Source organism: Chenopodium quinoa, unplaced genomic scaffold, assembly GCF_001683475.1.
Source record: "Chenopodium quinoa cultivar QQ74 unplaced genomic scaffold, ASM168347v1, whole genome shotgun sequence".
In the NCBI taxonomy this organism is placed as follows: domain Eukaryota; kingdom Viridiplantae; phylum Streptophyta; class Magnoliopsida; order Caryophyllales; family Amaranthaceae; genus Chenopodium; species Chenopodium quinoa.
Genome location: NW_018743977.1, coordinates 462,440 through 476,425, shown reverse-complemented (window position 1 = coordinate 476,425; position 13,986 = coordinate 462,440). Strand labels below are relative to the sequence as shown.

General features: G+C 31.5%; 1 protein-coding gene across 2 annotated transcripts; it reads right to left on the bottom strand.

The window, feature by feature from the left end:
* Positions 1-4,382: 4,382 nt before the first annotated feature.
* On the bottom strand, positions 4,383-12,663 carry LOC110689658 (tetraspanin-18-like). Of its 2 annotated transcripts, XM_021866425.1 has the most exons (6): positions 12,088-12,663; positions 10,028-10,127; positions 9,669-9,749; positions 9,446-9,550; positions 5,862-6,062; positions 4,383-4,899 (listed from the first exon to the last, which is right to left on the bottom strand). In XM_021866425.1, exons 1-6 carry the CDS (start codon positions 12,399-12,401, stop codon positions 4,882-4,884), a joined length of 819 nt encoding a protein of 272 aa, XP_021722117.1. In that variant the 5' UTR covers positions 12,402-12,663; the 3' UTR covers positions 4,383-4,881. The 2 variants fall into 2 exon arrangements, with proteins under 2 accessions (XP_021722117.1, XP_021722116.1); XM_021866424.1 differs by lacking the exon at positions 4,383-4,899 and having other exon boundaries at positions 5,470-6,062.
* Between the last annotated feature and the right edge of the window lie 1,323 nt (positions 12,664-13,986).

Sequence of the window (13,986 nt, the reverse complement as noted above, 5' to 3'; positions counted from 1 at the left end):
GATAAATCTAACTCGAAAAAGTTTGGAAATTAGTAGGATTTGTAATGTGTCAATTGGCTTGCTTGTCATTGTGATTAGTGTTTGTCTATTTAAGATACAAGTGTGTTCCTAGCGATTTACCGATTTTGTTTCTTATGATTTTGAATATTTTGTTTTTTTTACTAATATGTAAGGTTTATTAAAAGCATCCACAATGGCTAGCTACATGTGTTTGTAGCTAGTAATTGCCACATCATTATTTTCTTAGTTAAAATAAGCTACAACATCTAAGCTACAACCTTCACAATGGTTAACTATTTATTTTTGTAATTGGGAATGATAATAATAAACCAAAAATTAAAAAATAAAAAAAATAAACATAAAACAAATACATACAAATATTAACAAATCAATATAAGTGCATTGAGTGGAGCAAAACCTTGTAGCTCCATGGAGCTACAAGTTTTGGCATTAGCTACAACCTTTGTAGCTCCACAATGGTGAGCATGTAGCTCCAACTATTTATAAATTGCAAGCAAGTCCTTTTATATTATCATTGTAGATACTGTAAGATAAAAAGTGTTATAACTAATAATTAGGGTTTGTGTTACAAAAAGTTAAACAAAGTAGCTAGGAAAGTAACATACATATGTCTTACAAAAAGGAACAAACAAAAGTAGAAAGTGGTACCGAGAAGATACAAAGATAATGCCTTATTTATACTCATATTTTTTTCTTTTAAAGACTTAGAATTTCTTTTGTCTATTTTTATAAGTTAACAATTTTATTATGATCCTAAAAAATTAATGAAAACATTAAATTTGAAGGTAATTTGTAAAAAAATTTTGAAGGTAATTTGTAATTAAAAAGTGTAGTGAATATCAATTTTATTCTATTATAGTGAATATTCATAATTCTTTTGATTTCATTACCTCTCTATATGAGTAAGATACATTTTTTTTTTTTAAAAAAAAAAAAATACAGCTTTAACTCAAAGTCTCAAAGGGTCACTATATTCATGAATGAACATTATGACTTGGACCAAATTAGTTATTATTGACAGTACAACTGTACAATAGGCATTAGCAATGTTTAATTTAATTTAAATTAATTAGTTACAGATTATATTTATTGATTGTAAAATTACAGATAGATGCATTTTTCTTATTTCAAATTAAATAAATTCAATGCAAAGTTAACTACTACACCGTACTACATTCGTGTGAATACTGACTAAGCTAATAAGCTTTAACATTTTTAAATGTAAAGGTAAGAAAGTCTTTCTTCACCTGCATTACTAATAAACAGAACAAAAGTCAAAGTTAAAAATAAATATTTATAAAAATAATTTGAAAATTGTTAAAAAAAAAAAAAAAATTGCTAATTGTAGATAGCAGCATGAGTCAACACCTTAACAAAAGCCAAACTAATGAGTAGTAAATGATTATGTACTTTACAGGAAGTTTATCTCCAATCAGAAAAATTATTATATAAAAGGAAAAAAAAAAAAAAAAAAAGAAAAACATGTTATAAAAAATGAAGCCATGCACATGACAATAATGGCCAAATTATTTGGTAGGTGTTATATTGTCTGTGGTTGCATTTTCCACCACCTTATGTTTTTCAATAGGAAAATACCTACATTATACATTAAGGGTTATTATTATTATTATTTTTTCATTTATTAAAAAAAAAAAAGTTCATTAAGGGTTATTATTATTATTATTATTTCATTTATTAAAAAAAAAAAAGAACTTTTTTTTATTTTTAACTTACAACACACCACATGACAACACAAATTATGCAAAAGATATTGAAGTGGATAAATGGATAAGTCATTAAATTAATTTTAACATTAATTATAGGAAAATGTCATGGCATTATAGATTAAATTATTCTAATGAAAAATGTATTCCACATGCGTTAAATTTTTTAGTCTCTTTCTTAAATTGTATTCCTATATGATGAATTGCAAGTAAAAAGAAATGGAGCGAAATCGGGTAATATTGAGTCCAATATACAAGATGGTAAGTGACTCTGTATTATTGCAACTTCTACTACACAGTACACAATGTGCATGAGATATGGTATGTTTGGGACCTTCAATGTGCATGAGATAGGTGTAGACTTATCTTCTTTACATTATTTAACGGCTCCTCGTCTATTGTAGATGAGCGAATGTATAACTATTTTAAAATGATCAAAAGACAAAAGTCATCCTCACATAAGATAAATGTATAACTATTTTAAATTACTTTGTTTGGAATTTTGCTGGTTAATTAGAGGGCCTACATAATTTTTTTTTGATTGAAAGGTAAGTGGAATTATCAAATGTTGGATGTGTAATTTCACTTTTTACGAGGGTTTAAATGATTAATTTGATTTTCTTTTGTTGAAACACTAGATTTTAAGGGTTTGACATCGCTTTGATTTTCTATTTTTTGATTTTTTTGTTTTACAAAATCATATGATATATGTCATATAATGAATAAAAAATTTATTAAACTTATTAAAGTCTTGATAATTTTGAAAACTGACAGTAGAAAAGTGGAAACACATTTTTCTTGTTTCCTGTTTTTGGTTTTTTGTTTTTAAAAAAACCGAAAACTGAAAACCAAAAACAATACCAAATAAGTCCTAAGTTTTCTGATAATGATTTATGGAAGGGTCCACACTCAAGAAATAGTAAAGAAAGAAAATGATTCTTGCACGAAATAAAAACATTTCATATGCAAAATGAGCATATAAAAATCACATTATTATTGATTAGAGGTACCATATTGCTAGTTTCCGTCGTTTGAAGAATCAATGCTTAAAAAGTATTAGTAAATGATAGACGATGTCCCTACGTTCTTTGTTTATTGGTCTACTACCTACGTTCTCGAATGATTTTCCCAGTTTCCATTAGGTATGTTCTTCATTGATTTTTCTACTTACCGACTTTTAGATTCATATATATTGCTTTCTTTTTTGGTGCGGGGGTGATGAAAATCGATCCCAACATCACCTGAAATTGAAAAGGAAGCTCTAACCACTTGAGTTATCCCTACTTTCGTTTATATTGCTTTCTAATATTTATATTAATATAAACAATTTTCTCTTCCCCGCCCAAACGGTTAAAAAAAAGGCTCACGTTCTCTTATTGGTTTTTATTGTTACAATAAATAGGAAGATAATTTAAGAAATGCCGGAACAAGAGTAGTTATTTAACTAAGAAATAATTTGCGTACGTACTTGGCATAGAAGTTTATTCACAGTAAACATTATGTTTTATGATTATTCCATGACTAAGCATTCCTAATTTCGCAAGCTAAGTAAACTTTGATGTGTATTGGCCGGTAAGAAGCATGTCAGTAAAACAGGGATGATCTTGATGTTAACGTAATTACTACTTCTGCTTTAATCTTGATTGTGCTTAAGAGTTCTCCAAATATTCATCATAGGAGGGGATGATCATGTGATACTACGACTCTACGAGTATGATTTCAATACTTCTAATTTTCTGAGTACACTACAGCTTAACCATCGAGTATATATCACTAAAAGCAAGATGTGCAAACGAATCAACTCGTCGAGTTTCCATAAAACATTTCTGCACAGGAAAGAATTTAACATTTTGAGCCTCTTCAATAGCCACTCTTCTAGATTATGGTCCCAGAAGAGCTAGCTATAAGGGATGTAGGATTAAAGAGAAAAAAAGCAGGACAAAATTGCAGGTGCAAAATGAATGTACAAGGGGTTACAGACTTGCATTACAGTGACTACTGTGGGCCTATTTTGTTCTGGAAACAATATCGTTTCGATGAGCTAACCCAGCTGTCTGAAAGAGATGTATGCAAGCCCTGCTTCTTGAGCTAAACATGCACAATTCTATCAACTACTTTAATAAAACCTTAGCAACAAATCGCAGGTAATTAATATTCATCCAAAAACATTAAAGAACTTCATAGAGGTTGCTCTTTAAAAGGCAAAGAAGAAACTGACTCAGTGAAATTAACCTACTGTAATTGCAACCAGATTGTAATTCAAACTAGTTCTGAAGATTTTACTCCGCATCTTCATCTATTTTCACATGTTAACAATGTACAGTAGTAATAAGCAGATACTTGTATATTTTTACAAGCTTAATCAGAGAGTAGTAGCACATGCATCGCTTTGGCGATATTATTCTTTCGTACACCCTGACATACAGTGGAAATTGCTTGATTATGTCTTCAAACCATGTAACCATAAGGGGGGAAGAGGGGGTGGTGGCTGTTCGGTAGTTGTATGGATATAAATGAACTAATAAAACAGTCTGTTATAATGCTGTTCACAAAATACATTTGAGTGATTCCAGATGTTCAGAATGAGACTGCTTACCAGAGTACAACACCTCCAGCAAAAATTTCTGTGTAGTCTAATTAAAGAACTTCTTGTAGTTGATTGATTAAGGACATGAAAAGGAGTTAACAGGATTGCCTAAATAAGGCAAACAATGAATGACCCATGAATTTATGATCTTCCTAGAGTACATGAGTGCGTACAACAAAATACAGCTGCAAAATTGCAAGTCTTTTCTCCCAGTTTTCCCCTTTGACAATTTGCAGTACCTAAACAATGAAATTGCTTTTTCTAAAATCCCAAAACTTCACACGGAACTACTTACGCCATTCAGTAACTTCAAAAATGAGGAATAGAACACCGCTTGATTAGATTTATATCACATCAGGCAGAAGGCTATTTCCAGGAAATACAAGAAAAAATATGAAGGTTATTGGATAACTGTACACTGAGAAGGTCAATTCCTCTGCTCCGAGCATGAAAATCACCACTTCTTTTCTTGCTTCAGGATGATACTTGCCTTATTGAGAATTAGGAGTTTGCACTAGATGATGCATTCAGAGACTGGTTTTGGGATGATTAATTGTTCAATCCATACTGCAGCACAGTAAAAAAATGTATCTTAGTATATACCGCAAAATTTAGATACAAGGACACCATGCTCTGGCAGTGCAAATTGGATGAAATTCCAAGTAAAATAATTTTGAAAGCCATCGCACCACAATATAAGTATGAATAGTTGATACACAATAGTAGTAACAACTACCACTGCTACTACAACATGGTTATACAAGAATCTATATAATTGAAGAAAAACAAGAATAATGGAACTAAAAACAAGAAAAGAAAATTCCAAGTATACTGATTTCATCTCTAAACACAACAGGTATTAGTTGTATCTAAACAACATTTCCATTTAGAAAGAAATTCATGAAAGAATCCAGAAACATTGCCACAGTTCAGGACGATATAGCTAATTAGTTGAGTTGAGAATATTAGCAAACACATGATTATTGTTATGTGAAGGGAGTTAGCCAGTTACAGAATAGGTAAGCCAGGCACAGGAGAAAACTTCATGCCCGGGGGGGGGGGGGGTGTGTGGTGCCAATTAATCAAGCATTACCAAGTCATTTCTGTGATTAATTAATAATCTATGGATATATTTTTTCATGTGAATCCTAATCACATTTGAATGAGATATACATTTGGTCACTTTGATGAAGATGGTATCAAACAGGTGCTTATTAATCAAGTTTTTCTATATAAAGCATAGGTAAACTCCATTCCTCATATCCAGCATAATTTTAAAAAAAAAATTGGTATCTCCATTTCGCATATCTAGCATATTCAATAGCACTAATCAAGAAGCATCAAAACATGTGTAATGTCAATCCGGCAAAAATTATAAATGGTAAACTCCCAACAGCCTATCACTTCAGAATCTCAGCCTGTCAAGACTCAGGAGTTATGTACTCAGAACAACTTAATAAGAATTCCAGAAGAAAAACAAAAAAGTATCATTAAAGCAAAAAACTAACAGCTTCCTTTAAAGCAAGTACCTTCTGTCTTATCCGAGTCGTCCAGATGTCAGAAAAAGTTCCCTTTCCTTCACCCTTCAAGGACGATTGATTTGATTGAGAGTAAAGCAGTGGCTCCCTTATTCTGTCTCTTCCAGCAGCATTACCATCCTCAACATCAGAGTCCTCTCTTGGAGTATGAATCATAGCTCGTAGGACCAAAGATAACAGGACCGACAGTGCCTAAGTAAATAATAAATTGACTACATGGTCAGAGAGCTGAAAACTTGAAAACCAAATGGCATATATGCAGTTAAGTCCCTAAAGATATTGACATTTTGTAAAAAAACCAAGTATCATTCTATGCAGGAAGTCCCAAAATAAACTACAAATTAATGTATTGGACTGTATCTAGAAAAACACAGTTTTGAAATATAAGCAAATAATTTAACTGAAATAATATTTTCCCCTTTTATCTCTACCTCAAATCAACCCTGTTTTTTCACTAAATCTCATAATACTTGATCTTTTTTCTCCATCCATCTACTTTTAATTATTTACTATATTATATTAAAATATTGTTCTTAAGGAAAGTGCAAAAGGCAACTAACAAACTTATTTGGGACGGAGGGAGTAGTAATTCCTTTTATATTCAGTTGCACAAGTCTGTTCATGATGTTATGACACGATACATAAAGTGACAGTAAGAAATAAATGTACAGTTCAATACTCCTCACTAAGGTTTGACATCTATCATGATTCTTGATCCCAAAACATATTACCATCATATAACTCAAATGATTATTTTAGATGGCCGCCTTGGTACAAATATGCACACTAGAAAGATTCATAAATGTCAACAATCATGAGGTTTGTAATGCCATCATTACATGATTCTTGAATCACTCAAATATAGATATTAAATTTTGCAGAAGCTTCACCTCTTGATTCTTGGCTGGGAAATAAATAATGACAGTAGTATTTCTCTTTCCCTTCATGTAAAATTTCAGTTGCCTTTCCTATCCTTCCTAAATGATCGCTCCCTCTGTTATTTATTCAGTGTCCTGTGTCCAGCCTACAAGTTTTGTGAAAACTTTTCACTGCTATTTGTTTAAAATCAGAAGTGGTAAATACAGAAAAAGGTTTTTTTGTGCATCAATTTCATGTTACTATCATTCATTGGATAGCCTCATAAAGCCACTTATACTCTTTCCTTCAACGTAAAGCTAAAATGATATCCTATAAGCAGTCAATATACTACTTGATTCTATATAATCACTAATGAATAAAAACACGTGAGGACGGAACATTTATTTCAATCTGAATCTCCCAGTTGCACAAAACTGTATAAAATCATGCAAAAGCTAGTTTCAAGTGCATATGCAGTATATATAGTTAACAACTACATATATGTGAAAAGAGAGCACTTTCTAGGAGGTGAAAGGTGGAAAGTAAGAAGCATTATATATATGACAATTATCAAAATCTACAAGACACAAATGAGAACAAATAATAAAAAAAAAAACACTGCCACAAAAGGTCTACAGTTACATGACGCAGCAGGACCAATGAAGAAGAGATGGAAAACAAAATTCAGCATAAACACAACGTGGGACAGGCCAATGTGCTTTGAGGCGGTATCATTGCACACAAAGGCAAGCTAAGGAGAACAATACAAAAAACTATATTTATAATAAAATTCCACAATTCCAAAGCACAAGGCTGTTAACATTGAGGAGTTCTACAATGGTTATCATATCAAAGGGGGAAAGATGGAAGAAAAAGAAATCAACTACCAGTAGCAGAGAAAGCATATTTCAAAAAAGTTTTCATCATTGAATGCTGCCAGGGGCCCAGAAGAAACATTTTCTGTATTATTTTACTACTTCAATGTGCAGTTCTGCAGTAAGAGTATTTAAGAAAAACAGAATGCTTGGGCCATTTTTTCTTCATAGCATGTCCTTAGCATTCAAGTATCCAAACCTATTCAACATATTGAATGCGCAACATTGACAAAAAACCATCCTCAAATTCTTCAAGCTTGTTTCTCCTCAGGTAAGTGGTTTTCTACCTCAATTCAGACATTAACACTTGGACACCTCACAATCATGGAACAGAAGCTTTCATTCACTTTTCAGTATACTGATACTAAAAAGATATTCCAATACCAAAAGCCCTTGGAGTTTCATGTTTGCAGAACAACCATATTATATTTCCAACTCAAGCCTCTTTCTGCGACACAGGCTCATCCTTAGTGTACCATAACTTCCATCATGATTGTTGGACTACTCTTGCATTCCTTTAACAAATTTATTACTAACAAACAGTGTATAGTTTAAACTCTACACTACTAATAATCTATCTCATAGTAAATGCATTGTTTATCCTCCACTATAACATGTGAGTGATGTTACACTTTTATCTGAATATTCTTTGTCAATATCTTTAATTATCCCGTGTCTCCAAGACAGCTACTAGCAAGATAAAATAATCCAGAGGATTGAACTCATTGAAGTGTCCCATATTATAATGTATGCTTGTACTGCAGGTAGGAAGTACAACTCACAAGAGCAAAGAATAACATAATTATATTATGAATAATTCATCCTCATCTTGACAAGTAGGCAGTTCTAACTCACAATTGCATGCATGGGCTGGTAGCATATATGATGAATTGTAACACAAAATTATAGAGCTCAAAATCTGAACTCTGAAGATTTAAACTCTTCTCAATGCAATATACTTATGCACTATCCAAAATTCTGTTTATTAACAGCTCTTAATTTTCCATTGCCATGCCCTCATTGTCATCAAGTTTGTTTGACAAGGACCCATTTGTGTTCCTTCTTGATTGTTCACAAGTTGTACATCATCTCTTCAACCAACTTCGCTTCTCAAAGGTGCTCTCACTATTCCATGCTTATTCAACCACATTTCAAAAGCAAATTTTATTTGAAGAGTATATCCAAGTTATCCAACATATCCAACTCAAAAACCACAAATCCAAGTTTAGGTTGTGTTATGCTGAATGATTAAGCCTCATAAAGAAAGCTCATTGCTATCAAGGGAGCATGCCATGATGCAAACCTTATATTATTATCCAGTTCTCATTAGAAGCACTAATAACTTTTGGCCTTATCTTCTGTTCAAGAAATAACACATCCTCATTAATAAAATCAGTGTAAACTATAGAGACAATACTTTCCTTCCCTACAACTGTGCATTAATCTACTTTTGCTTGATAATGGACATAATATTGTCTGGCAGAGAGAAAAACAAATCAAAAGATGACCATATCCTTCTCCTCCATATTAGTCACACCAAGATATAGTTTGAGATACTTCAACCTCATACAAAATAATTATGCACAACACACATGAACCCAACAAAAAAAAAAAAATAAAAAAAAAAAAAAATAGAAAGTAAAGAAAAGAAAAGAAAAAGGATAAGATATGTTCAAAGCTTTCATTTTGTGTTTTACGCATCCTGAATGACAGAGGAGAACAGATACCAGCACCAGTTCCCAAGGGGTTGAAGCAATTAAAAGCTAGTTTCAGGATATTTCTGTAGTGCGAATTATTGAGAATGGACTATGATCCAATTGTCCAAAAAAAAAAATTGTATACCTGGACACTGAGAAAAGTTAGGCCAAGCCACTTGCATACATCAATATTCTCTTTTACAAAAAATTTAAGCTTCTCAAGCTCCCCAGTTGGATCATATGGAAGATCCTGAAAAACAAGGAAAGACAAGTAAAAATGCTATGAGTATAGACTTACACAAAAAAGACCTTTAATATATGCATCATACAGGTGCCACTGGTAATTAATTTGTGTTACATGAACTAACCTTATCCCAACGTTGATCGATTGCAATAAAAACCACGGCAGCTGCTTCAAGTAATATTAGCAAAATTGCAAGGAAAATGTACTGAGGAATTGACATGTTAAGGAAATGTCACATAACTACTGGACAAACACCTGTTCTATTTACTTTTCACAACATCGTCTAAGCTATACCCCGTATCAAAGAGCAGAGAGATGTTCAAGGCAATAATGGGTATCACAGGCCATTAGAGTGCATTGTCATATAGAACCATTGAAGAATCTAAAACACTTTATAGAACATAAAATTTTTGACTGATGCCTGCTACAATGCACCATATGCTAAAAGTAGGCATCAGATTGTTTACATTTGTCCAAGGATACAAAGCAGAGGCAACAGCCATTGAATCCTTCAGCTGCAATGTGACCAATGCAAGACATGCAGCATAGCAAAACACCAAACACCATTAAAAAGTATATGAACCTGCCAAAAAAAACCCGATGAAACCTATACATCGTTCAATTACTGTATCTTCTCTATCAATTCAGAGAATCAATACAGTTAATACAATTTCATGTCATTGGCCTGTAATGAGATATTTGAGTAGAATAATTATCTCAAATGAAAGGTATAAAACATATGATAAAGAAAGATGATTACTAATAAATAATAATTGTATACTACTGCTCGAAAAAAATTGCTCTAGCTTCAACCGACAAATCTGTCATTGTTTGATTTTCGGTTGTTTGATTACAAAAGGATGTCCATTAAAGTGGTTTTGGCACCTTAAAATTGTTTTGTCATCAAACAAGGAAGATAAATTAATTCACACAATAAGCAGAAAATTCAAATCAAGAACAATGCACATAACACATATAAGCAAAACAAAGGAATACAACTACAAATCTATTTTAATGGAAAAAGAACAGCATAAGTAAGAACATTATGATTATTGAAAGAATATGAAAACCATACTGAGAAGATTTTGGTTCCCTTACAGAGTTGAGGCACTGTGAATACCCTAAAGCAAAACTCCCAACCCCTATAATTACTAAAAACCAACCAGGCGGACTGGCGGAAGTGAGGTATATGGCATTTGATAATAAAAGTCTCAAGGTTAGTCTCTGGTAGCATTGCTATGTACCCTCAATATTCAGAAGAGGTAAATTAATCTTTTAAAATGTAAATGACATAATTTCTACAGCCAAGCCGGCCATCTTAGAGAAAATTCTCATACTTATTAAATCAGCTAACAAGAATGTTGCTCTAGTTTCCTACATCCCATCTCACAGTTTCCAGCAAATCCATTTGGCAATGGCAGATATTTTATGTTGACCCATTGTTTCTAAAGTTGCTGGAAGTTAATAAGCTATTTATTAGTGCTGTAATTAAGTTGGTGCATCCTCAATATAAATGGAAGTGCTCTTTTTGTCGTTCCTAACAAGATAGACTAATATACATGCACCGGAGCTATGGTTGGCCAATATACAACGAGGGCGCCCCCATTACTCACTGTGAAAAACGTTTTTGTTTCTCACAGTGGCAGTTTCGTAAATAAAATGTACCACTTTATTCACGGTGGTACATTTTATTTACGAAATGGATGATAAAATTGTACCACTTTAGTCACGGCGGTATATTTTATTTACGAAACTGCCACTGTGAGAAACAAAAACGTTTCTCACAGTGAGTAACAGAGATTTACTGATATACAACAGGCGTAGGCAGAAGCACTGACGCTTTGCAATGTCCCACCTTACTTTAAGCCTTCTAGTACAATCCGATCACCCAATCTTAGAGCCTATAGTTGAATGGTTTCAAGCATTTAGCCACTTATCACTTATCATAATCTAATTAATGAATGAAAGAACACAGCAATATGCCTACTCCACAGCTTAAAACATGACTATTGAACACATATAGAAGGAATACATATATAGAAAGAATTATTTAGCCTTTCCCAGCAAAACAACTCTTACTAGTTAAAGTTGTTACTGTTTTCTTGGCCAGAAATTCTTCAGGTCATAAATTTGGGGATACTAGAGTTGATGATTACTTCTCATTGTGGTACATTACGAGAATTCTCGCTTCATATTTTTGGGATATTAGAGTAGATGCATACATTATATGACAACAAAGCTGAGCACATTGATGAGCTTAACACAAATAAAGCAAAGAGGGACAAGTTCAAGCAGTTCCACATTTCCTCATATAATCTAAATGCATTATTAGATGGAAAATGGAATCAGTTCAAAACATCCACCCGCATAAATCGTATCTGGCTTACTAACATTTCATAAATCGTCGACAAATCTAACAAGAACAATTATAAAACCTTTTAATAATAATCATATAATAAATTAACAATAGACATAATCGTAAAAATTCAGCAAAAACAAAACAATCAAAATGCCAAATTACTGAGGTTTTGAGAAAATTATACCATGGTGCAGGAAGCTGAATGAAATGCAGCTGCGAATCCAAATCGATTTCGGACCCCGAAACTAGTTTTACGGCAAAATCAACAGATTCAATCTGATCAGCAACTTCGAGCGATCCTCCATTATTGTAAAAGGAAGGAAGATAATTCGGCGGTGGAGCTGAAGGCGGAGGCGAAGGAACAACCGGAGCTTGATTTTGCCACTGATTTAGCAAGTAAGCGGAGTAGATTACGGTCGAAAAGCCGAGGAAAAATTGCAAGAAATTAAGAAATTTCAGATTGAATGCCAGTAATTTGTTGCAACAATTGGTTCTCATTGTTTGAGTAGTGGATTTTCTGTGGATTTTGAACGAGGAATTTGGGGGAAAATTCAAGGATTTATTGTTTTTAGAAGAACCCTAACGCTAAAGTTTGGGATTGCAGAAAAAGAGCGCGAGAAAAAGTGAGTGAGAGCTTTTAACAATTTTGGGAGTGGAATGAATTATGGTTGAGATTTGTTGTCTGACTTACGTAATGGTTAGAACGAAGCTCAACTGTTTTTCAAATTTAGGATTTGGCTTTGAATAATTTCATCTAACATTTTTAGTTATTTGATTTATTGTATTTAATAATTTCAAACAAAATTATAAAAGTTTAATATCTTTTTTTTTACTATAATTTACAATGAATTTATTAAATATAAATAAATTGTAAATATAATATTTTTCCGTTATATAAAATCTTTAATGTGAAATGATAAATTTTTAATAATTTAAATCCTAAATCATTATTTCGATAGAATCACCAACCTCATCCACAACCAACCTACTACATCAATGGATAAAAATGTTAGCAAACTGAAATTGAAATAAATTAAATCTTTACATTTATATAAAATAAATCAATATATTTACCAATAAATGAAAAATTGTTGCGATATAAAATTAAAACTATGAATTGGAATTTTTTCATCATCTCTAAAAATAACCAAAGCCATCCATATATTAAGTATTCAACATCTAATCATATGTCATTACATAAACAAATAATTGTTAAGTATCCTAAATAAATACAATGTAACTAATAATAACAAATATAAATTTAAACATAAGATTATAAAAATTACCCGGACATTGATGACCTAAAACTAACACAAAATTCGCTTGATGGGGTATTGTATTCTTACGAAATTTTATTTGTATCGTATGATGTGTTAGATCTACATGTAAAAAACATTTAGTAAATAAAACATAAACATATAATCGTTGAGTATCCCAAATTAATACAATGTAAGTAATAATTAAAAATACTAATTTAAACATAGGATTTTAAAAATTAAGCTAAAATTACCTGACCATTGATGACCAAAAATTAACACAAAATTACTAACACAAAATTCGCTTGATGGGGTTTTTTATTGATATGAAATTTTGTTTGTGTCATATGATATGTCAATTCATAATGGTAGGTATCATAAATTTTAATTTAATTATAATTAACGAACAATTTGTATTTCTTATCATGAATACTATCAAAATTTATCTTATATGATAGGTTTCAAACTTTATTATAAGCGTTTATCATTTAAATATTTTTTTAGTATATTTTTTTTGGATTTGTTATACTCGTAGTATTAAATTAATAAATTTATTTTTCCTATATTTTTCCTTTATTTTTTTCATTAAAATAATTTAATTTGTGGATTATAATCTACGTGGCATTAAAATTTTAGATATATCAAATCTAATTCGTTAATTTTATCTAGGTGGCGATGCACGGTTTTTTTTTTCATACATAAATCTCAAGAAAAGATATTTTCCTATAGACTCTAAGTTTATATATATATATATATATAATTATTTGATTTATCTTACTATTTAATAATTTTAGACGAAAAAAACACATAATAATTTAATTAAAGTG